Source organism: Bombina bombina, chromosome 2 (genome assembly GCF_027579735.1).
Source record: "Bombina bombina isolate aBomBom1 chromosome 2, aBomBom1.pri, whole genome shotgun sequence".
Classification (NCBI taxonomy): Eukaryota; Metazoa; Chordata; class Amphibia; order Anura; family Bombinatoridae; genus Bombina; species Bombina bombina.
In genome coordinates, this window is record NC_069500.1 from 373535994 (window position 1) to 373561585 (window position 25592).

General features: G+C 41.1%; 1 protein-coding gene across 1 annotated transcript in view; it reads left to right on the forward strand.

Moving 5' to 3' along the window:
* Nucleotides 1-25592, forward strand: part of AACS (acetoacetyl-CoA synthetase) — a 350996-nt gene that overhangs the window by 64627 nt on the left and 260777 nt on the right. Inside the window, exons 3-4 of the mRNA XM_053701850.1 lie at nt 9967-10087; nt 19472-19585. Coding sequence (XP_053557825.1) covers nt 9967-10087; nt 19472-19585 — 235 coding nt within the window. The remainder of the gene's footprint in view (nt 1-9966; nt 10088-19471; nt 19586-25592) is intronic.

Here is a 25592-nt window from a genome sequence, read left to right on the forward strand (position 1 = left end):
AGTACCGCCAATGCCTGCATACAGGAGGGGTAAAAATCTTAAGGATACCCTTGTTAGGGCAGATATAGGACCTGGTAAAATGAAAGTGCAAAGGTATATTGACAAAAAAAACAATGGTTGCTTTCCCTGCCTAAATTGTACTAACTGTAACAATATGGTGCGGGGCTCTACATTTTGCCACCCACGCACAGGCAAGAAATTTTTGATTAGAGGGTATTTCACCTGTAACACAGAATATGCTGTGTATCTAATCAAATGCCCATGTGGGTGGGGCTATGTAGGAGAGACCACCCGTAAGGTGCGTGAGAGGTTGAACCAACACAAGAGTAGCATAAGAACAGGAGATGTAGATGCACCTGTGGCTCACCATTTTTTGACAGCTGGGCATAGTCTGAGTCAAATTAGATTTCAGATTATAGATCATGTAGAGAGACCCAGGAGGGGGGGTAACAGAGAGAAAAAACTTCAGCAAAAAGAATTGTTTTGGATCTATACATTAGGTACTATGTGGCCAGGAGGTATGAATAGAGAAATGGATTGGAGTATTTTCTGATTACTGTCCCTTTAATATAAGAGGTAAAGGCTTAAAAAAAGTCTAAAAAGTTCTTAGAGCTAACAAAAAGTATAGGTATCTTTGATTTAGAATGTCTATGTTGTGTACACATAATGATAAATCAACTGTGAAGTCATATGAGAACCTCTAAGAAAAGAGGTGTGTGAACACTAGGTGGAGTTAACTGATGTAGATAGATTATCACAGGTGTGTATTATAATTGAATGGGAGGGGTTAAGGGTATTTTAAGCCTGTATGTGTCAGTGTGATTTTATACATGATTAAGGACAGTTGGTCCGAAACGTTGTATTAACTTTTTGGCAAAAATAAAAATAAAAATCTTTTTATTCAGTGCTGCTGCAGCTTGAACTTTCTACTTATTTTTGTTTTTTTTGGTATGGACCCTTGCAGCTTGCACGGATAAATAACCTCAAAAACAGAGTGCTGAACAGTAACCTGCTGTTGGAATCCGGCAAGAAGAGGACATCCGGACCGGCAAATATCTTCATCCAAGCGGCATCTTCTATCTTCTTCCATCCGGCGCGGAGCGGGACCATCTTCAAGCAGCCGACGCGGAGCCATCCTTCTTCACCGACGGACTAACGACGAATGAAGGTTCCTTTAAGGGACGTCATCCAAGATGGCGTCCCTCGAATTCCGATTGGCTGATAGGATTCTATCAGCCAGTCGGAATTAAGGTAGGAAAAATCTGATTGAATCAGCCAATCAGATTCAAGTTCAATCCGATTGGCTGATCCAATCAGCCAATCAGATTGAGCTCGCATTCTATTGTCCGTCGGTGAAGAAGGATGGCTCCGCGTCGGCTGCTTGAAGATGGTCCCGCTCCGCGCCGGATGGAAGAAGATAAAAGATGTCGCTTGGATGAAGATGTTTGCCGGTTCGGATGTCCTCTTCTTGCCGGATAGGAAGAAGACTTTGGACCCTCTGGAGGAGCTCTTATTGCCGGATAGGAGGAAGACTTCGGACCCTCTTCTGGACGGATTGGTGATACCCGGTGTGGTGAAGACAAGGTAGGGAGATCTTCAGGGGCTTAGTGTTAGGTTTATTTAAGGGGGGTTTGGGTTAGATTAGGGGTATGTGGGTGGTGGGTTGCAATGTTGGGGGGGGTATTGTATGTTTTTTTTTACAGGCAAAAGAGCTGTTTACTTTGTGGCATGCCCCGCAAAAGGCACTTTTAAGGGCTGGTAAGGCAAAAGAGCTGTTTTCTTTTTATTTTAGAATAGGGTAGGGCATTTTTTTATTTTGGGGGGCTTTGTTATTTTTTTAGGGGGCTTAGAGTAGGTGTAATTAGTTTAAAATTCTTGTAATCTCTTTATTTTTTGTAATTTAGTGGGGTTTTTTTGTAATTTAGTGTTTTTTGTTTTTTTGTAATTTAGTTTAGTTGAATTAATTGTAGATAGTTTATTTAATTAATTTATTGATAGTGTAGTGTTAGGTTTAATTGTAACTTAGGTTAGGATTTATTTTACAGGTAATTTTGTAATTATTTTAACTAGGTAACTATTAAATAGTTAACTATTTAATAGCTATTGTACCTGGTTAAAATAAATACAAAGTTGCCTGTAAAATAAATATAAATCCTAAAATAGCTACAATATAATTATTTTTTATATTGTAGCTATATTAGGGTTTATTTTACAGGTAAGTATTTAGCTTTACATAGAAATAATTTATTTAATAAGAATTATTTTATTTCGTTAGAATTAAATTATATTTAACTTAGGGGGGTGTTAGTGTTAGGGTTAGACTTAGCTTTAGGGGTTAATACATTTATTAGCGTAGCGGCGAGGTCCGGTCGGCAGATTAGGGGTTAATACTTGAAGTTAGGTTGCGGCAGATTAGGGGTTAATAAATATTATGTAGGGGTCGGCGATGTTAGGGGCAGCAGATTAGGGGTACATAGGGATAATGTAGGTTGCGGCGGTGTGCGGTCGGAAGATTAGGGGTTAAAAAATTTTAATAGAGTGGCGGCGATGTGGGGCGACCTCGGTTTAGGGGTGCATAGGTAGTTTATGGGTGTTAGTGTACTTCAGAGCACAGTAGTTAAGAGCTTTATGAACCTGTGTTAGCCCAGAAAGCTCTTAACTTCTGGCTTTTCTCTGCGGCTGGAGTCTTGTCGTTAGATTTCTAACGCTCACTTCAGCCAAGACTCTAAATACCAGCATTAGAAAGATCCCATTGAAAAGATAGGCTACGCAATTGGCGTAGGGGGAATCTGCGGTATGGAAAAGTCGCGGCTGGAAAGTGAGCGTTAGACCCTTTCCTGACTGACTCTAAATACCAGCGGGCGGTAAAAACCAGCGTTAGGACCCCCTAACGCTGGTTTGGACGGCTAACGCAGAACTCTAAATCTAGGCGTAAGACAGTTAGGGACAGTTATCTAGCAGAGTTAGGGGCCGATTTATCAATGTCTGTCCGACATGATACGATGTAGCGTATCATGTCCGACAGACATCGCTGAATGCCGACAGCATACGCTGTTGGCATTTTACATTGCCCAAGCAGTTCACCAGAACTGCTTGTGCAATGCCGCCCCCTGCAGATTTGCTAGCAGGAGGTGTCAATCAGCCCGATCGTATAGGATCGGGCGGATTGCAGACCGCAGCCTCAGAGGCAGTGGACCAGTTATGGAGTGCTGCTTCATTACTGCGGTTTCCGGCGAGCCCAAAGGCTCATGCGGAAACAGGAGCATTAAGCTCCATTCAGACCACTGCTCCATAACTTGTCTGCCTGCTCTGAGGCTGCGGCCATAAATCAACCTGACCCTGCTGCAAATTTGCAGGGGGCGACATTGCACCAGCAGTTCACAAGAACTGCTGGTGCAATGATAAATGCCGACAGCATATGCTGTCGGCATGTATCGATGTGTAGCGGACATGATACGCTACATAGTATCATGTCCGCTCGCACATTAATAAATAGGCCCCAATGTCTTGAAAAGGGTGCATTTCCTTCTTAATACAGGGAGAGTCCATGGCTGCATTCATTACTTGTGGGAAATACTGAACCTGGCCACCAGGAGGAGGCAAAGACACCCCAGCCAAAGGCTTAAATGCCTCCCCCACTTCCCTCGTCCCCCAGTAATTCTTTGTCTTTCGTCACAGGAGGTTGGCAGAGAAGTGTCAAAAGATTTTGGAGTAGTTCCTGAGGAAGGGTATCTACCCTTTGATACGGGACTGGAGTTTTAAGTAGTCTTGTCAGCCTCTCAGTTAGAGCATTGACGAAAGTTAGAGTCTGGAGATGCAGGGAGAGTCTTTTTCTGCGAACCCATTCAGACTCCTGTTAACAGCTCCTAAGCAATCAGCGTTGACGAGTTTCGCTGCCTGCTTTTTCATCACTCAAGTCCATGTCAGAAGCGATGCTACAATCTGTCACACTTGAAGGACTGTGTTTCTGTTCCACGGCATAGATTCCAGTAAAATCGTTTAATTTTTTTTTAACACACGTTAGCGCAAGAAGACAGGGTCTCAGTGGGACTCCTTTTATCTTTATGGAATCAAGGGTTAATATCTCCTGAAGGGGATTGTTGAACAGTGGGGTTTAATCATATTGGTTTATGTGATTTTTGCTGCTTTCTGTGTGCAGGATGTTTTTTGGGCTCATAGGGTTATACGGAACATACAGGTTATTTACTTGAGAGCTGCGCAGTTTTATTTAGCTTGGCGCGCTTTTCCTTTAGCAGGGGCGGTCTTGCATGGCGCACAGTGTGACTGGGTGTGGTCACGTTTTCCATTTCCTATTCCTGACCAAGTGACTACGGCGAGGAGAGAGCTTTCTCTATTCTGTCTGGATCATAGGAGGTGGTGAGTGCCCCAGCCATTGTGGGTTTAAGGTGCCAGTTTGTCTCTGATTTGAATAGGGTTACCCTAGTCCATGGAGGATTCTGATATTTTCAAGGGTGATCCCTCTACGACAGAATTTGATACCTGTGTAGATTGCAAGGAGGGCTGGGTAGTCCAGCCCTCTCAATTATGTTCCATATGCCGCATTAGGGTGTTTTCATCAAACAATGTTGAGATGTTAGATACCACTGAGCCGTCCGCCTCTGAGGAATCTCCGTCCCATGAGGCGTGTCCCCTACAATCATCTGATCCTACACATGCAGCTTCCCCTTACACCTCTAATCCTCCACCTGGAGGGGGCTTTTTTCCTCCAGTCGTTACTGCGCAGTTCCGTATGGCCATGATTTTTGTTTCAGAAGATGTCCAAAGACCAGTGAGTGCTTATTTTCAGGACTTCTATTCACATTTTCTATAGCACCCTGGCAGCTGATGTGTGATGGTGAGAGTGCATACACCTTCCTGGCTATATATATATATATATATATATATATATATATATATATATATATATATATATATATATATATTTAACAACACAACCCCCTGTAGAGCCCGGAATAGGGATATATATATATCCCAATTCCGGGCTCTACAGGGGGTTGTGTTGTTAAACATTCCAACTTGGCTATCACTTTTTGTGCTCTTGCCCGTTTAAGAATAGTTTAGTTTTGTTGAGGAAACTCTTTTTAGGAAGATATTTTGGTCATAAGGGATTTTTATGTACGGACGACTTAGGTTTTTTACGGAGGCTTCCGGTTGAAGGTTCACTCGATATTCCCGAGAACAATTTAAGCCATTGGAGCTTATATTTCCTTAGATTGGATTTTTTGCAAACTTCTAAACCTTGAGTCCACAGCTGGCCGTGGTAACTACCTAGTATGTGGAAGGTTTGCAGTTTGAAACCAACTGCTGCTATTTTTGCACCTTGTCTGTGTACTAACAAGCTGTTTATCACTCTATAAGATATGACTTCTATGTGCTATTCTTTCTCTCTACTTGAGAGGAGAGCGAATCTGAGAGAACACCTTTTTCTCTTGTTCCTTTAGTGCGGTCTTGACCCAGCGTCAGGATTTCCACTGAGCCTGAGTTATTCAGATGGTTTTTGGAGCCGACTCAGTTCGGACATATGTCCAAACTGTATGGGCTTTCCTGACCTAGATGGAGGGTCCTATTTCAGGTCCTATCTTAGATCGCATTGGGGACTGCTTATCGCTTTTTCAGGCGTTTGATTCAGGATCATATAGGATCCATGGGTCCTAGAGGCTTCCATCCAGGCCAATTTTCCTGCTCTTGATCCTGTCTTTCTGACAGGGAGAGTACCTATCGCAGTGGGAAGTTTGGGATGTTTTTCAAACTGCTGTTGGTTTTTGTGGCCCCATAGAGGGAGGGACACCCCGTCTTATTTGGGACCTTTGGTTCTTATAGTCTGCTCTTTGTCTCCTTGTTCCAGTGGGAGACTATAGAGTACTCGCTACCTTTTGGTACGGGAGGAACAGTGTAGATCACTGTCGAGGATGGATATCATGCCCTTTCATTCCTCCTTGGGTTCCGGTTCCTCTGAACCGGTCCTTTCAGTACTTTGGTTTGTTCAATCTCGCTACTGATTCTAAAATTTGTTAGGTTCTGGGGTTTTCTTTTGGCAGTGCCCAGAACACAAGTAGCTCCCCTTGTCTTGGCGATTCTGGTTTAATTACCATTTTCTCGTCTGATCAAGGTATCGTGGGGTTTTCATCTGTCTTCCTCGATCCTCGGAGATGGATCTACACCCGAGTTTCTGGTGTAGGCACCAGGGTAGATGTCTGGATGCTAAATTAGTCTTCCTAGACAGGTAGACCTTTCTTGGGTTTTTTGTGAAGTTATGAGATTAGCTTCATCAGATCGTGCCCTCCAGCCCTCCTTCGGGCCCTCAATAGCTCTGTGTTGAAGGGTGATCATTGTCATGGGATCCAGATGGACAGATGCAGGTGGAGGCAGTGGAGTGGCACTGTTTAAATATGTCTTAGCATATTTACCTGGACTACGGGTGGAGTCAATAGCTCTTCAGCGTACTTGTCAGGATCTCCCTGTTTTCTGTGGGACACCTTCCTTTTTTCACCTGGGGCGGTTTTGACTTCGCTCACATGTTCGTCAGGCTGGGCAGGGCGTATCTAAGGTGAGCTTGGAAGATCAGGAGGTCTTTCCATCCCATTCTTCTTTTCCTTTGGATCTTCAGGCAGTCTTTCTGCTCTGACGGTTTAACGACTGGGTTTGTCCCAGTGTAAGAATTCTAGCCGATCTTATTTTTTGCTGACTTGAATTTCCTCCTGAGTGTGTGTCTCCCTAACTCTCTCAGGGTAGTATCTCTCGGTTGGATTATGGGAAGAGGCCCTCTGCTGTTCGATGTCAGCGACCCTCTCTTCAGGGGTTATCATCCGGGTCGGAAGTTATCGGTTTATCTGAATTATATCTGTTGGGGGACGCCGAATGAGAATCTCTAGACATTTCGTCTCTATTCTAGTTTATTCTTTATGGGTCGTGGGGCCGCTTGGATTGTGGTTCCCGATCTAGGGTTTCTCCTCAAGGAAGGTTAATTTTGGCAGGGATCTGCTGAAACAGGGTATCTTTGCTTCCTCAAATCCTTTTCGCTGGGACGGACTGCGAGAGGTCTATTAGTTCTTAGCCGCAGAAACAATATTTTCTGAGTGGTTATGGTCTGCTCTTTAGGGCACGTATACTGGTCCCTTTTCATCTATGGTAGGTGTGGAGGACCCCTCTACTGTGATGGAGCAGGGTCCGTCCTGGCACACTATTCAGTCTACCAGGGTTCCTTCCTTCCTCTAGGATGTTCTGGAGAAGAGCCTCTTAGCTGATTCCCTGTTAGATTAGTTTTGGCCCTGTCTGTCCCTTTTTTTTTTTTTTTTTGGCACCAGAGGCTCGTTGAGCTTCTGGATGTACAGTTTTTGTTATGGCTCTGACTGTATAGTTCTGATGCTCTTTCCAGGGGTTTTTGGATCATGCCTTTCTGGTCTTGGCATTGGAATACCTTTGTTCCTATGCATGAGGTTGTCTTTAAGTTGTTCTTTTAGATGTCCTTAAATTTCAATATTACTTCTGCAGAAGTCTCTAAGTTTACGGTCCTACGATGCAACGCTCCTTATCGGGTGTTGCATGATAGTAAGGCTGTCCTACGAGACTAGTAAGGATTTCTTCCAGGTGGTGGTAATCACACTTTTTAGTGGAGAATTTGTAGTCTATTTTTTATATCCTATTCCTTCTTCTCGAAGGAAGATTTTTTTCTTTTTCATTCCTATAATAGAACCGTGCCTTTCAGTTCTATATTCAGCCTATATAGGAATAGACGGTTCTTCTGTTTTATTTATGTCTGGAAAACGTAAGGGTCAGAAGGCATCTTCGCCTTCCTTGTTTTTTATAGTGAGGAGTATCGTCCACTTGGGATATAAGTCGGCGGGACGCAAGCTTCCTCAAAGGTTTTCAGCTTTAGTTTTTCAAGCAGTGACGTCCTTTTGGGCCTTTAAAATGAGGCCTCTACTTGGTCCTTCTTACTTCTTGTTTCCAAAATTTTATTTGAGTTTTTACTTTTTCTTCTATTGAAGCAGCCTTCGGGAGATAGGGTTTTTCAGGCTGTGGTGCCTTCAGGTTGGGTCCGCCCCTTCTTTTTGCCCTTCTGTTAGCATTCAGTCTCCTCTGTAGCTTGGGTATAATTTCCCACAAGTAATGAATGCAGCTCTGGACTCTCCCTGTATTAAGAAGGAAAACTTAAATTTATGCATACCAGATAATTTCCTTTCCTTCTGTACAGGGAAAGCTCCTGCCCGTGTTCTCCAATGGGCGGCCCTAAATTGTAACTTGTTCTTCTGGCACCTTTTTCACCCTGATATTTTCTCCTACTGTTCCTTGTTCCCTCTGCAGAATGACTGGGGGATGAGGGAAGTGGGGGAGGTTTTTAAAGTGAAAGTAAATCCTAGCGTTTTACAAACGCGAGGATTTACTATTGAAACAAAGGGCACTTTCATTCATGACGTATAAGAGACTTCATGCAGAAAGTGCCTTTATTTTATTCAATTGATCTCCGTTTTTAGCTGCTACAGCAGCCCACAGCTAAAATTGTTTTTGCCTAAGAGGTGATATTTTCACCTCTTAGCTAATAGCCGTGCGGTAAATCCAGCTTGGCGCCCATGGTAGCCGGATTTACCGCACTATTATTGGCACTGCCGTAGGAGCTAAGAGCGGCGATCGATTGAATCAAATAAAGGAGCTTTCTACATGAAGTATCTTATACCTCATGAATGAAAGTGCCCTTTATTTGTTTCAATAGTAAATCCTAGCGTTTGTAAAACGCTAGGATTTACTTTCACTTTAAGCCTTTGGTTGGGGTGTCTTTGCCTCCTCCTGGTGGCCAGGTTCAGTATTTCCCACAAGTAATGAATGCAGCTGTGGACTCTCCCTGTGCAGAAGGAAAGGAAATTATCTGGTAAGCTTTCACGTTCTGAGTATTTACATGTAAGGGGTACAAATTAAATAATGAAAATATATTTTAGTATTCATTATGCATAAATAAGCATTTTATATACACATCTCAAGATATTCACTGTCCATTTATAAAGGGGAGCAGTGGGAGAAACAGAAGGGCTGAACTAAACTGTGACAATTCTGCAACATGCAGGCCATTTAGGTGGTGGTTGATTGTGTATAGGAAGTTTTCTATAAAGCCAGGGAGTTTCAGTGTAATGGGAAATGAGACCTACAATTCAGCCCAGAAATAAGAATGTTTTAGTGTTGGCACCAGTGTTTACTGAGACCTATAGTTATTACATTAATAGGGAGAGCCAAAAGGCTAAAGTGATACAAAAACATTATAAATCATAAAACATAATTTTTTTGTTAAAAACACAACAATTTATTGACCAATGACAGTAGGGTACCCTAATGAAAAAATAGATATGTCCAATTTGTTAATCCTAGGATTAAATATCCAGTTCAAAATAATGAATAAGAAAAAGTCTTCTTAAAGTGTGTCCATCCTTGACGTATGAAATGCATAATTAGTGTGTAACGATGTTCAATGAGAAAATATTCCCAAAAATGAATATCGTAAAAGAAAAATAGTGAATCTAAAACAAGCTCCAATGCCGTAATTTTAAATAGTTATATATAAACCTTTAAAAATAAAATAACATAGTACAATATTGCAAATAACCTTGTAAACCCACTAATAAATGAGGCTTGCCGAATTCAAATGTATCCTGGAAACTCGATAATTAAGTAATTAACGTGTTTCAGCCCTAAACTGGGGCCTTTATCCTAGAGACCTATAGTGAGCTTGTCACTGGCTTCCATAGTGTGTGTTGAGGATCTATGTTTTACAATAAATACAGGTGATTTTACTCAGGCAATTTTTTGGCAAATTTAAGTTTTTGGCATTTATGGTTTATCCGTAAACTAAAGTAATAATTAGATCATTAGCGTATATAAAATGTAATATTAGGTTAAATGCATTCTGCTGGTTGCATGAAGAAGTAATTGGTGTATTGTTTATAATTTATCCTGCAGGTAATTGACAAATCCAAAGGGATCTCTGATGTTCCAGAATGGTTTAAAGGAAGTCGTCTGAACTATGCAGAGAACCTCCTTAAACACAAAGAGAATGACAAAATTGCTATCTATGCTGCACGTGAGTTTTGTTGTTTTTTGCTATGATAAAAGGGTTGTATTGCAAGATATTTAGATACTTTTTATATAAAAATGAAACATCTGACAACCTTGTAAAACTTATGTAAAAATTTTTTTTTTTTTACATTTTACAACTGAAAAATTGAAGGCCTGTAAAAACTACTTAAACAGTAATATTAATACATTGCACAGCAATATATACATAGTCATTTAAAATAGATAACTCATATGCAAACATAAGATCCTATGTATACTGCATGCGTACATATAGATATTTAAAAATAAAATCAATTTTTGAATGTGTAGGTCAGAGTCCTGCCATTTGTTGTTCACAGTAATAAAAGCACGTTTAGGGCCAGATTACGTGTGGAGCGCAAATTAACGATTCCGCTTGAGCGTTAATTGCACTAGAAGTAAACTTGTTGCGCCCGTATTATGAGTTGAAAGTAAACCGAATTGCTCGGGCACAAACGTTTGCGCTCCACTTGTAATCTAGCTCCCAATGAACTTGTTAATGGTACCCTTCTGCCTCATCACCGTGACCTTTTTATTTAGCTTTGAACACTTTAAATGAGCATTGATAACCTGATTAATATGCATGCTTCTTTAAATTTTAATCTGTTAAATTCTCTTATCAAGGGAAATGCCCACTAGGGCCGCGTAGTAAGGCTATAATGTATCTTAATCCTCCAAAAAAAAAAATTGTGAAAAATGCTTTATGAGGGGGGAGAGAGCGCAAAAGAGAGGGGGGAGAGAGCGCAAAAGAGAGGGAGGGAGCGCAAAAGAGAGGGGGAGAGAGCGCAAAAGAGAGGGGGGGAGCGCAAAAGAGAGGGGGGGGGGAGCGCAAAAGAGAGGGGGGGGGAGCGCAAAAGAGAGGGGGGGGAGAGCGCAAAAGAGAGGGGGGAGAGAGCGCAAAAGAGAGGGGGGAGAGAGAGCGCAAAAGAAAGGGGGGAGAGAGCGCAAAAGAGAGGGGGGAGAGAGCGCAAAAGAGAGGGGGGAGAGAGCGCAAAAGAGAGGGGGAGAGAGCGCAAAAGAGAGGGGGGAGAGAGCGCAAAAGAGAGGGGGGGAGAGAGCGCAAAAGAGAGGGGGGAGAGAGCGCAAAAGAGAGGGGGGAGAGAGCGCAAAAGAGAGGGGGGGAGGGAGAGAGAGCAAAAGAGAGGGGGGAGAGAGCGAGAGCAAAAGAGAGGGGGGAGAGAGCGAGAGCATAAGAGAGGGGGGAGAGAGCGAGAGCAAAAGAGAGGGGGGAGAGATAGAGAGCAAAAGAAGGGGAGAGAGAGCAAAAGAGAGGGGGAGAGAGAGAGCAAACGAGAGGGGGGATAGAGAGAGAGCAAGGGGTGGGACCGCTGTACTGAAAAAAAATGGCCTGTGTACACGGGCTTTAGGACTAGTATATTAAATTAGCCACGTTCCAGCACAGAGGAATTATATCTATGATTTAATTGTATTAGATGGTTTCTTAAAGGAAAAGAAAATATAAAACTGGCACTACGTAGTAATATGAGTAAGAAAAAGAGCCCACATACATGGGTTCCGGTGCTACCCCTTAAAATATCAATTTAGGACTGAGGAGAAGAGAAAGATAGGGGTTAAGATAGCACTCATACTTGATAATAGGTGGAACAAAAGATTAAAATATAATATTTTAATGTATACTATTAAAATTGGATAAACATCCCTATATATGTCTCAAAATACCCACAAACAAACTGTGCAACTAAGAGTATCGTAAGTCACTCTTCTGTTTCCTGGCCGATAACAGGAAACATCGGCATCAGGTGTCTGGAGTGACTGTACGGTTCTAAATTTAAAACAAACGCGTTTCGGCTAATAACTAGCCTTTCTCAATATTAAACGGTCAGTCTGAAATTGAATAAGCCGAGGCGAAGCGGTGCGCGGTCTTTTAAACTCACTCCCCATTTCAGAAAACCAATCACATGTGCGTATGAGCACCACACCTCCTCCTAAGCCAATAGGAGGTTGTGGATTATTATTCTTATTGTCTGTGGCTTTGATTGGATTGCTAGGAAGTGACTAAAAGTGACCTGCTCATTGTTTGGGTAACGGTCCCTGCAGTGTTATGATCCAATCTATCTATGTGATAGAATGTTAACGTCGCTCTGTATAGCTAACACAATGGCAGCTTATTCTTAAAAGTGTCATGCTGCGAATCATAAAGAGCGTGACCATATTCTATATATTTCATTCCTGCAGTATGCAAATTTCTCCTGAAAATACTGACTGTCAGCATGTCACGTACTTCAAATTTCCGTCATTCGCTTACATGGGTCTATTATACAGGGAGTGCAGAATTATTAGGCAAATTAGTATTTTGACCACATCATCCTCTTTATGCATGTTGTCTTACTCCAAGCTATATAGGCTTGAAAGCCTACTACCAATTAAGCATATTAGGTGATGTGCATCTCTGTAATGAGAAGGGGTGTGGTCTAATGACATCAACACCCTATATCAGGTGTGCATAATTATTAGGCAACTTCCTTTCCTTTGGCAAAATGGGTCAAAAGAAGGACTTGACAGGCTCAGAAAAGTAAAAAATAGTGAGATATCTTGCAGAGGGATGCAGCACTCTTAAAATTGCAAAGCTTCTGAAGCGGGATCATCGAACAATCAAGCGTTTCATTCAAAATAGTCAATAGGGTCGCAAGAAGCTTGTGGAAAAACCAAGGCGCAAAATAACTGCCCATGAACTGAGAAAAGTCAAGCGTGCAGCTGCCAAGATGCCACTTGCCACCAGTTTGGCCATATTTCAGAGCTGCAACATCACTGGAGTGCCCAAAAGCACAAGGTGTGCAATACTCAGAGACATGGCCAAGGTAAGAAAGGCTGAAAGACGACCACCACTGAACAAGACACACAAGCTGAAACGTCAAGACTGGGCCAAGAAATATCTCAAGACTGATTTTTCTAAGGTTTTATGGACTGATGAAATGAGAGTGAGTCTTGATGGGCCAGATGGATGGGCCCGTGGCTGGATTGGTAAAGGGCAGAGAGCTCCAGTCCGACTCAGACGCCAGCAAGGTGGAGGTGGAGTACTGGTTTGGGCTGGTATCATCAAAGATGAGCTTGTGGGGCCTTTTCGGGTTGAGGATGGAGTCAAGCTCAACTCCCAGTCCTACTGCCAGTTTCTGGAAGACACCTTCTTCAAGCAGTGGTACAGGAAGAAGTCTGCATCCTTCAAGAAAAACATGATTTTCATGCAGGACAATGCTCCATCACACGCGTCCAAGTATTCCACAGCGTGGCTGGCAAGAAAGGGTATAAAAGAAGAAAATCTAATGACATGGCCTCCTTGTTCACCTGATCTGAACCCCATTGAGAACCTGTGGTCCATCATCAAATGTGAGATTTACAAGGAGGGAAAACAGTACACCTCTCTGAACAGTGTCTGGGAGGCTGTGGTTGCTGCTGCACGCAATGTTGATGGTGAACAGATCAAAACACTGACAGAATCCATGGATGGCAGGCTTTTGAGTGTCCTTGCAAAGAAAGGTGGCTATATTGGTCACTGATTTGTTTTTGTTTTGTTTTTGAATGTCAGAAATGTATATTTGTGAATGTTGAGATGTTATATTGGTTTCACTGGTAAAAATAAATAATTGAAATGGGTATATATTTGTTTTTTGTTAAGTTGCCTAATAATTATGCACAGTAATAGTCACCTGCACACACAGATATCCCCCTAAAATAGCTATAACTAAAAACAAACTAAAAACTACTTCCAAAACTATTCAGCTTTGATATTAATGAGTTTTTTGGGTTCATTGAGAACATGGTTGTTGTTCAATAATAAAATTAATCCTCAAAAATACAACTTGCCTAATAATTCTGCACTCCCTGTACTACTAAGAGTGGTCATTGAAAATAAAGATTGTACATACGGAATATTGCTAAGTTATGAATATATACTGACTTCATACCTGTGGTCAATAGATAACATGCTATGATTGACTAAGAAGATTATACACAATATATTTACACATATGGTAAAGTGTGGTATCGAAGAAACTGGCAAATATCTGAATTCCATGTAAATAGAGATAAAAAAACATATTTGGGTGTTACGTGTATCAGAATAAATACACTGTAACTTTTCATATGTTTATGGGCTTCTTATAGAATCCTTATGACCAGCTTAAACAGTTATATAGGGCATACCTAGCAGTGTAGTTTAAAGACCAGGTAGTATCTGTTATTCCATCCGAAAAAAACATATGTAAATGTATAAAGTGTATAAAAATAATAGGAGTCTCCTATCCTATTTATAACCATAGAATGATCTGACTTACATTCTTTCTACAGATCATTAAATATGAAACAGCTGCAATCCTTTATAAATACTTATTAATTCTCAATACTTGTGTGGCAATTAAAATACTATATGCCATTGTTTTAATTATTACGGTATGATTATAACACATCTAAATTTATGTTAATATTATATAGCAGTATTTAAGAGTAATAATCAAAGTTACATATGGTACTGTTAAACTTCTAACTTTAGCAAAAGTACTGTTACCATCAAATGAGAAAAGATAAAGAAAGCAGGAAAATAGTATATTCTTATATTCCCAGGATGTTACTGTAACATATATCCCTGAAAGACTTTATACATAATGTCTCCAAAAGTGTACAGGATAGATCCAGAAGGTCTTCAGGATAGATCTAGAAGGTCTTCCAGAATAGCCTTCCTAACAGTAAGACACAAAATCAAATAATGTTGTGCTTAGACCACTATTATTGTACAATGAAGATCCACTTTGTATAGTGAGAAATTGCTTAAATGTATACCCAATAATTGTTGAACTCGTTCATACCATGAGGTATGACACTGTTCAAATTGAATACCCATTTAGTTTCCATTTTCAAAAGTCTTTGTTCAGTGTCGCCTCCTCTTATGCCTGGTTTCAACCTTTTCAAACCTTTTCAACTTTTCAATGACCACTCTTAGGGCTAGATTTATTAAAGGTGAGGCGTACAGGGGAGCGTATACGCCTCAGCTCGCCTGTGGCGGGGCGAAAATACCCGCAGGTATTCGGCATTGCACACGAGTGCAATTTTGCGCTCACATGCAATCCCGCCCCCTGCCCGCGCACAGCCAATCACGCGCGGGCAGGAGCTGTCAATCTCCTCGGTCTGACTAGACCGAGGAGATTGAATTTCGCCAGATTAGAGGTGGCGAAGAGGCTCAGGAAGCAGCGGTCTGGTGACCGCTGCTTGATAAATGACGGCGAGCAAGTTCTTTAGAGAACTTGCTGCCGTAGAGGCTTAATAAATCTAGCCCTAAGTAGTATAATAGACCCATGTAAGCGAATGACGGAAATTTGAAGTACGTGACATGCTGACAGTCAGTATTTTCAGGAGAAATTTGCATACTGCAGGAATGAAATATATAGAATATGGTCACGCTCTTTATGATTCGCAGCATGACACTTTTAAGAATAAGCTGCCATTGTGTTAGCTATACAGAGCGACGTTATCATTCTATCACATAGATAGATTGGATCATAACACTGCAGGGATTGTTACCCAATCAATGAGCAGGCCACTTTTATTCACTTCCTAGCAATCCAATCATAAAGCAACAGAGAATAAGAATAATAATCCACAACCTCCTATTGGCTTAGGAGGAGGTGTGGTGCTCATATGCACATGTGATTGGTTTTCTGAAATGGGGAGTGAGTTTAAAAGACCGCACACCGCTTCGCCTCAGCTTATTCAATTTCAGACTGACAGTTTAACATTGAGAAAGGCTAGTTATTATTGTTTTAAATTTAGAACCGTAGAGTCACTCCAGACACCTGATGCCGATGTTTCCTGTTATCGGCCAGGAAACAGAAGAGTGACTTACGATACTCTTAGTTGTACAGTTTGTTTGTGGGTATTTTGAGACATATATAGCAATGTTTATCCCATTTTAATAGTATACATTAAAATATTATATTTTAATCTTTTGTTCCACCTATTAGTAAGTATGAGTGCTATCTTAACCCCTATCTTTCTCTTCTCCTCAGTCCTAAATGGTTTCTTAAAGGGACATAAAACCCAACAATTTTCTTTCATGATCCAGATTTAAATGTTTTTTTAAAACTGTATGTTCTATTTACTTCTATTATAAAAATGTGTTCGTGTTCCTGTTATCCTTTGTTGAAAAGCAAGGAGGTAAGCTCGGGATTGTGCACATGTCTGCGGCACTATATGTCAGCAGTTTTGTATCCATGTTATACATTAGTATGCACTATGTCCTGTCATGTAGTGCCCCAGACATGTTCACGCTACCTATCTAGATATCTCTTCAACAAAGAAAACCACGAGAACAACATTTTTTTGATAATAAAGGTAAATTGGAAAGACATTTCTCTATCTGAATTGTGAAAGAAAAATTTGAGGTTTCATGTCCCTTTAACCAGAGGAAAGAAACAATATGTCTCTATTTTCTTTTTTTATAATAACAAAACATAAATCTTGTGAATGCTATTGAAATATTCGGGAAAACAGAAATTCAGAAGGTTAGGCTCCAGCATATAGTGTAAGTTATTGTGGTCTTAAAGTGATACTAAACCCAAATTGTTTCATTCATGATTCAGATAGAGCATGCAATTTTAAGCAAGATTTTAATTTACTATTATCAAATTTTCTTCGTTCTCTTGCTATCTTTATTCTAAAAGCAGGAATGTAAAGCTTAGGAGCCGGCCCATTTTTGGTTCAGCACATGGGTAGCACTTGCTTAAGCAGTACTCAAAGATTAAAGAGGGCACATTACTGTTGAAAAATTAGTAAGAGGTAGATTGAAGCATAATAAAACCTCCATAATAATAGCATTTATTCATGCATTAGAATTGTTGTTTCTTCGCACTGTATCTACATGTACAGCAAGAGTAATAGTGTATATAACAAGCAACTAAATATGTATCCAATCACATTAAAGGGACATTAAACCCAATTTTTTTTTTCTTTAAAGATTTAGAAAGAGCATGCGCTTTTGAACAACTTTCCACTTTACTTCTATTATCTAATTTGCTTCATTCTCTTTATACACTTTGTTGAAAAGCATATCTAAATAGGCTCAGTAGATCCTGATTGGTGGCTGCACATAGATGCCTCGTGTGATTGGCTCACCCATGTGCATTCCTATTTCTTCAACAAAGGATATCTAAAGAAGGAAGCAAATTAGATAATAGATCTAAATTGGAAAGTTGTTCAAAAGTACATGCTTTTTTTAATCATGAAAGAAAAAAATTGTGTTTTAATGTCCCTTTAAAACAAATTAGAAAAATAAATCTGTTGAAATGTAGTTTAGTCTTATTCCCTTCCTATAGAAAGTACACTGAGGTAAATTTGTTAACAACCTTCTACGCCTGATATATATGACCACTTCTTAAAATATTAAAGAGCAATCTAACTGCTTAGGAATAGGAGTACAATATTAAGAGACAATTATGAAATGAATAAAGTCACAAAAAGAAAGGTAAGAGCAACCGCTCTGCGGAATCTGTTGGCGCTCTACAAATAACCAATAATAGTAATAGCTCTAAGCGAGATAGTCAGAACAGTCCTTCAGCAGACACCTGTGGCTAGCAGAGTGTTGAGTGAGCGCACATTCTCTTGAGGGCAATGTAAAACCTTTGGCATGAGTCTCTCTTGCTACAAGTTTCCAGAATGCTTGATGTATGAAGCCAGATTGAAGCAGACTCACCCCACAATGCAGAGGAAGCAGCAGATCACCTACATAGACACCAAAAGAGATCTCCACCTTAGTAGACCACAAATCAGCCCGGTACAAACTCTGAAGGAACAAGGCTGAATCCAGGTTGGAGTCTGCACACAGATACTGCCCTTGGAGCCTCTCACCCTCCGGTGAAGTGTGTGAAGAATCAAAAACCCAAAACCAAAAAACTTTCAACAATAAAAGCTCAAAGATTACAACCCATGTGTCTGCTATGAAGCCTGCATTACCATAAACAAAACTGTACCAAATATGCAATAAGTATGCTGGTGTATTAGTTATCATTGACCCCCCCCCACTTTGGAATGACGAGTTTGTCTTTTTTAACCAGCACTGTAAAGGACAAAAAAAAAAGTAAAATACTCTGAAGCTTGGCTCCCTGCCTCTTGGATATATCATTCACTGACCTATGTAGGGAGGTCAGCACATCAAAATAACTTGTGCAGATTTTTAAGCTGAACTGTTTGGAGAGTTGACCTTCCTTCTCCTGCTAGGGGGCATTTGCTTTTTTTTTTTTTTTTCATCAGAGGACCTTAAACCAGGCAAGCAAGTTCAGTTTGGGTAAATGTTTGACCTACTACTGTCCAAGCTAATTTTTTTTTTTAAATTAGTAATATAATGGTTTGAGTTTACAATATAGAGGATCAACCTTTTTTAGTATACAGTATGTAAAAGCACGAAAATTACAGATGCCTTATTGAGGTTTGAGCTTCCTCTTGTTCCTCTGCAGCAGTGCCTAATAAGCTGTAGTAGATACTGTGCCACAGACCATACAGTAGATACTGTGCCATAGACCATGCAGAGTTGCTAGTTTAATATTGTGTATTAAGTTAACAATATATTGCTTTTAAAATAGTGATAGTAATAATGTTCACTAAACTGCTAAAATCCCCAACAAAACTAAGAGAATCACTGAATCTGTTTGTGTCACTGTATGTTTAAAGGGACACGAAACCCACATTTTTCATTCATGATTCAGATAGAGCATACCATTTTAAACGGCTTTCTAACTTCTATTCTCAAATGTTTTTGTTCTATTTATATCTTCTTTTGAAAAGCAGGGATGTAATCTCAGAAGTGTGATGTGTCTGGAGCAGTATATAGCAGCAGTTTTAACAAAGATATCATGGGAACAAAGCACATTTGATAATAAAAGAAAATTAGAACATTTTTAAAATTGGATGCACTGTCTCAATCACAATAGAACGTTTTTTTTTTTTATTATCCCTTAGAGAAAATACATATCAGGTTGATGCATTTATTGAAACACATTTATTTCAATAATTGTGATGGCAGAACTTGACAAAAAATACATTTGCAACCCCTGTTAACGGTATAAAAGCAACCCTTGTTAACTGTATAAAAGCTGGTTGTTCCTGTTACAAAAACAATTCTGCCTGCTGATTCCCAGTGAATGCAGCAAATGTCCCTGTGTTTTCATGTGCTGCTGTCTGCTGGGTATTTTTTATGGTTGCCATTCTAAGGACAGTAGGAAACTGTTTATTTTAACTAATTTGCCTTCTGCTTATGCCTCATTTGATCACATGCCAAAGTTTTAATATGGTGTTTTTTTTTGTTGTTGTTTTTTTTTAAACTCCATTCTTTTTTTTTTTTTCTCCCCCCCCCCCATCCATTCTATAGGGGAAGGCAGAGAACATATCGAGAACGTGACTTTTGATGAGCTGAGACGAGACGTTGCCCTGTATGCTGCTGCCATGAGGAAGATGGGAGTCACAACTGGAGATCGGGTTGTAGGTAATTGAGTTTCCTTAAAGAAACCCTGCCATGTCTATTATCAAGTCTATGATATGCTTCCTTGAGTAATGTATGTTGTAGTGCATCAGAATAAATGTCTCACTTGCTCTCCTAGGACTTTTCCTTACTTTTATATTTTCATAACTCACTGGCTTGAGTAATTACTTTTGAGAATATCACTCCTGGCCAGCAGGAGGAGGCAAAGAGCACCACAGTTAAATTGTTAAGTATCACTCCCTTACCCACAACCCCCAGTCATTCTCTTTGCCTTTGGTGCATTTTGGAGATGAAGCTTAGGTGTCTGAAGAAAATTTTTGATTTCTCTTGTTAAGTGTATCCAGTCCACGGATCATCCATTACTTGTGGGATATTCTCCTTCCCAACAGGAAGTTGCAAGAGGATCACCCACAGCAGAGCTGCTATATAGCTCCTCCCCTCACTGCCATATCCAGTCATTCTCTTGCAACTCTCAACAAAGATGGACGTAGTAAGAGGAGAGTGGTGTATTATAGTTAGTTTTTTAACTTCAATCAAAAGTTTGTTATTTTTAAATGGTACCGGAGTGTACTGTTTCATCTCAGGCAGCATTAGAAGAAGAATCTGCCTGTGATTTCTATGATCTTAGCAGAAGTAACTAAGATCCTTTGCTGTTCTCACATATTCTGAGGAGTGAGGTAACTTCAGAGGGGGAATATCGTGCAGGTTTTCCTGCAATAAGGTATGTGCAGTTAACATATTTCTAGGGATGGAATTTGCTAGAAAAATGCTGCTGATACCGGATTAATGTAAGTTAAGCCTTAAATGCAGTGATAGTGACTGGTATTAGGCTTATTAACAGAGATACATACTCTTATAAAAGTGTAATATAAAACATTTGCTATCATGTTAATCGTTTTTATATATGTTTGGTGACAAAACTTATTGGGGCCTAGTTTTTTTTTCCACATGGCTGGCTTGATTTTTGCCTACTAACAGGCTTTCCACTGTTGCAATATGAGTGGGAAGGGCCTATTTTAGTGCTTTTCTGTGTAGTTTAAAATACTGACAGAGACATTCAGCTTCCCTCTGCATGATACAGGACATCTCTGAAGGGCTCAAAAGGCTTCAAAGTCGTGTTTGAGGAGGGTAACAATCACAGTAGACTGTGGCAGTTGTGAATGTGTTTAAAAAACGTTTTTGTCATTTATTATTCTGTTTTTGTTATTAAGGGGTTAATCATCCATTTGCAAGTGGGTGCAATGCTCTGCTGACTTGTTACATACACTGTAAAAATGTTGTTAGTGTAACTGCCTTTTTTCACTGTTATTTCAAATTTTGTCAAAATTTGTTTCTCTTAAAGGCACAGTAACGTTTTTTTATATTGCTTGTTAACTTGCTTTAAAGTGTTTTCCAAGCTTGCTAGTCTCATTGCTAGTCTGTACAAACATGTCTGAAACAGAGGATACTTGTTCATTATGTTTAAAAGCCATGGTGGAGCCCCATAGGAGAATGTGTACTAAATGTATTGATTTCACCTTAAACAGTAAAGATCAGTCTTTATCTATAAAAGAATTGTCACCAGAGGGGTCTGTCGAGGGGGAAGTTACGCCGACTAACTCTCCCCACGTGTCGGACCCTTCGCCTCCCGCTCAAGGGACGCACGCTAATATGGCGCCAAGTACATCAGGGACGCCCATAGCGATTACTTTGCAGGACATGGCTGCAATCATGAATAATACCCTGTCAGAGGTATTATCCAGATTGCCTGAATTGAGGGGCAAGCGCGATAGCTCTGGGGTTAGACGAGATACAGAGCGCGTAGATGCTGTAAGAGCCATGTCTGATACTGCGTCACAATATGCAGAACCTGAGGACGGAGAGCTGGGTGACGTCTCTAAATCGGGGAGACCTGATTCAGAGATTTCTAATTTTAAATTTAAGCTTGAGAACCTCCGTGTATTGCTTGGGGAGGTATTAGCTGCTCTGAATGACTGTGACACAATTGCAGTGCCAGAGAAATTGTGTAGGTTGGATAAATACTATGCAGTGCCGGTGAGTACTGATGTTTTTCCAATACCTAAAAGGCTTACAGAAATTATTAGTAAGGAGTGGGATAGGCCCGGTGTGCCCTTTTCCCCACCTCCTATGTTTAGAAAAATGTTTCCAATAGATGCCACTATACGGGACTTATGGCAGACTGTCCCTAAGGTGGAGGGAGCAGTTTCTACTTTAGCAAAGCGTACCACTATCCCGGTTGAGGACAGTTGTGCTTTTTCAGATCCAATGGATAAAGAATTAGAGGGTTACCTTAAGAAAATGTTTATTCAACAAGGTTTTATTTTACAGCCCCTTGCATGCATTGCGCCTGTCACTGCTGCGGCGGCATTCTGGTTTGAGGCCCTGGAAGAGGCCATCCATACAGCTCCATTGACTGAAATTGTTGACAAGCTTAGAACTCTTAAGCTAGCTAACTCATTTGTTTCTGATGCCATTGTTCATTTGACTAAACTATCGGCTAAGAATTCCGGATTCGCCATCCAGGCGCGTAGGGCGCTATGGCTCAAATCCTGGTCAGCTGATGTGACTTCAAAGTCTAAATTACTCAACATTCCTTTCAAGGGGCAGACCTTATTTGGGCCTGGTTTGAAAGAAATTATTGCTGACATTACTGGAGGTAAGGGTCATACCCTTCCTCAGGACAGGGCCAAATCAAAGGCCAAACAGTCTAATTTTTGTGCCTTTCGAAATTTCAAGGCAGGTGCAGCATCAACTTCCTCTGCTTCAAAACAAGAGGGAACTTTTGCTCAATCCAAGCAGGCCTGAAAACCTAACCAGTCCTGGAACAAGTGCAAGCAGGCCAGAAAGCCTGCTGCTGCCTCTAAGACAGCATGAAGGAGCGGACCCCTATCCGACAACGGATCTAGTAGGGGGCAGACTCTCTCTCTTCGCCCAAGCGTGGGCAAGAGATGTTCAGGATCCCTGGGCGTTGGAGATCATATCTCAGGGATATCTTCTGGACTTCAAAGCTTCTCCTCCACAAGGGAGATTTCACCTTTCAAGATTATCTGCAAACCAGATAAAGAGGCATTCCTAAGCTGCGTACAAGATCTCCTTGTAATGGGAGTGATCCATCCAGTTCCGCGGACGGAACAAGGACAGGGGTTTTATTCAAATCTGTTTGTGGTTCCCAAAAAAGAGGGAACCTTCAGACCAATTTTGGATTTAAAGATCCTAAACAAAAAAAAAAACATTTTACCCATGATCCAAGAGGGTCAGTACATGACCACAGTGGACTTAAAGGATGCCTACCTTCACATTCCGATTCACAAGAATCATCATCAGTTCCTGAGGTTTGCCTTTCTAGACAGGCATTTCCAATTTGTGGCTCTTCCATTTGGGTTGGCTACAGCCCCAAGAATTTTTACAAAGGTTCTGGGCTCACTTCTGGCGGTCCTAAGACTGCGAGGCATAGCGGTGGCTCCTTACCTGGACGATATACTGATACAGGCGTCAAGCTTTCAAATTGCCAAATCTCATACAGAGATAGTTCTGGCATTCCTGAGGTCGCATGGGTGGAAAGTGAACGAAGAAAAGAGTTCTCTATCTCCTCTCACGAAGGTTTCCTTCCTAGGGACTCTAATAGATTCTGTAGAAATGAAAATTTACCTGACGGAGTCCAGGTTATCAAAACTTCTAAATGCTTGCCGTGTTCTTCACTCCATTCCGCGCCCCACGGTGGCTCAGTGCATGGAAGTAATCGGCTTAATGGTAGCGGCGATGGACATAGTGCCATTCGCGCGCCTGCATCTCAGACCGCTGCAATTATGCATGCTCAGTCAGTGGAATGGGGATTACACAGATTTGTCCCCTCTACTAAATCTGGATCAGGAAACCAGAGATTCTCTTCTCTGGTGGTTATCTCGGGTCCATCTGTCCAAGGGTATGACCTTTCGCAGACCAGATTGGACAATTGTAACAACAGATGCCAGCCTTCTAGGTTGGGGTGCAGTCTGGAACTCCCTGAAGGCTCAGGGTTCATGGACTCAGGAGGAGAAACTCCTCCCAATAAATATTCTGGATTTAAGAGCAATATTCAATGCTCTTCTGGCTTGGCCTCAGCTAGCAACACTGAGGTTCATCAGATTTCAGTCGGACAACATCACGACTGTGGCTTACATCAACCATCAAGGGGGAACCAGGAGTTCCCTAGCGATGTCAGAAGTCTCCAAGATAATTCGCTGGGCAGAGACTCACTCTTGCCACCTGTCAGCGATCCATATCCCAGGTGTAGAGAACTGGGAGGCGGATTTTCTAAGTCGTCAGACTTTTCATCCGGGGGAATGGGAACTCCATCCGGAGGTGTTTGCTCAATTGGTTCTCATTCGGGGCAAACCAGAATTGGATCTCATGGCATCTCGCCAGAACGCCAAGCTTCCTTGTTACGGATCCAAATCCAGGGACCCAGAAGCGGCACTGATAGATGCTCTAGCAGCGCCTTGGTTCTTCAACCTGGCTTATGTGTTTCCACCGTTTCCTCTGCTCCCTCGTCTGATTGCCAAAATCAAACAGTAAAGAGCATCAGTGATATTGATAGCGCCTGCGTGGCCACGCAGGACCTGGTATGCAGACCTAGTGGACATGTCATCCTTTCCACCATGGACTCTGCCTCTGAGACAAGACCTTCTAATACAAAGTCCTTTCAATTATCCAAATCTACTTTCTCTGAGACTGACTGCATGGAGATTGAATGCTTGATCCTATCAAAGCGTGGCTTCTCCGAGTCAGTAATTGATACCTTAATACAGGCATGAAAGCCTGTCACCAGGAAAATTTACCACAAGATATGGCGTAAATATCTTCATTGGTGTGAATCCAAGAATTACTCATGGAGTAGGGTTAGGATTCCTAGGATATTGTCCTTCCTCCAAGAGGGTTTGGACAAAGGATTATCAGCTAGTTCTTAAAGGGACAGATTTCTGCTCTGTCCTTTTACACAAGCGTCTGGCAGAAGTTTTGTCAGGCTTTAGTTAGAATTAAGCCTGTATTTAAACCTGTTGCTCCTCCATGGAGCTTAAACTTGGTTCTTAAAGTTCTTCAAGGGGTTCCGTTTGAACCCCTTCATTCTATTGATATCAAACTTCTTTCATGGAAAGTTCTTTTTCTGATGGCTATTTCCTCGGCTCAAAGAGTCTCAGAGTTATCTGCCTTACATTGTGATTCTCTTTATCTGATCTTATCTGATCTTTCATTCAGATAAAGTTGTTCTGCGTACAAAACCTGGGTTTTTACCTAAGGTGGTTTCTAACAAGAATATTAATCAAGAGATTGTTGTTCCATCATTATGTCCTAATCCTTCTTCAAGAAGGAACGTCTTTTGCATAATCTAGACGTAGTCCGTGCCTTGAAGTTTTACTTACAGGCTACTAAAGATTTTCGCCAAACATCTAACCTGTTTGTTGTTTCTCTGGACAGAGGAGAGGTCAGAAGGCCTCGGCAACCTCTCTTTCTTTTTGACTTCGGAGTATAATCCGTTTAGCCTATGAGACTGCTGGACAGCAGCCTCCTGAAAGGATTACAGCTCATTCTACTAGAGCTGTGGCTTCCACCTGGGCCTTTAAAATGAGGCCTCTGTTGAACAGATTTGCAAGGCTGCAACTTGTTCTTCCCTTCATACTTTTGCTTCTTCGGAGGCTGTTTTTGGGAGAAAGGTTCTACAGGCAGTGGTTCCTTCCGTTTAAGTTCCTGCCTTGTCCCTCCCATCATCCGTGTACTTTAGCTTTGGTATTGGTATCCCACAAGTAATGGATGATCCGTGGACTGGATACACTTAACAAGAGAAAACATAATTTATGCTTACCTGATAAATTTATTTCTCTTGTAGTGTATCCAGCCCACGGCCCGCCCTGTCCTTTTCAGGCAGGTCTAAATTTTAATTAAACTACAGTCACCACTGCACCCTATGGTTTCTCCTTTTTCGGCTTGTTTCGGTCGAATGACTGGATATGGCAGTGAGGGGAGGAGCTATATA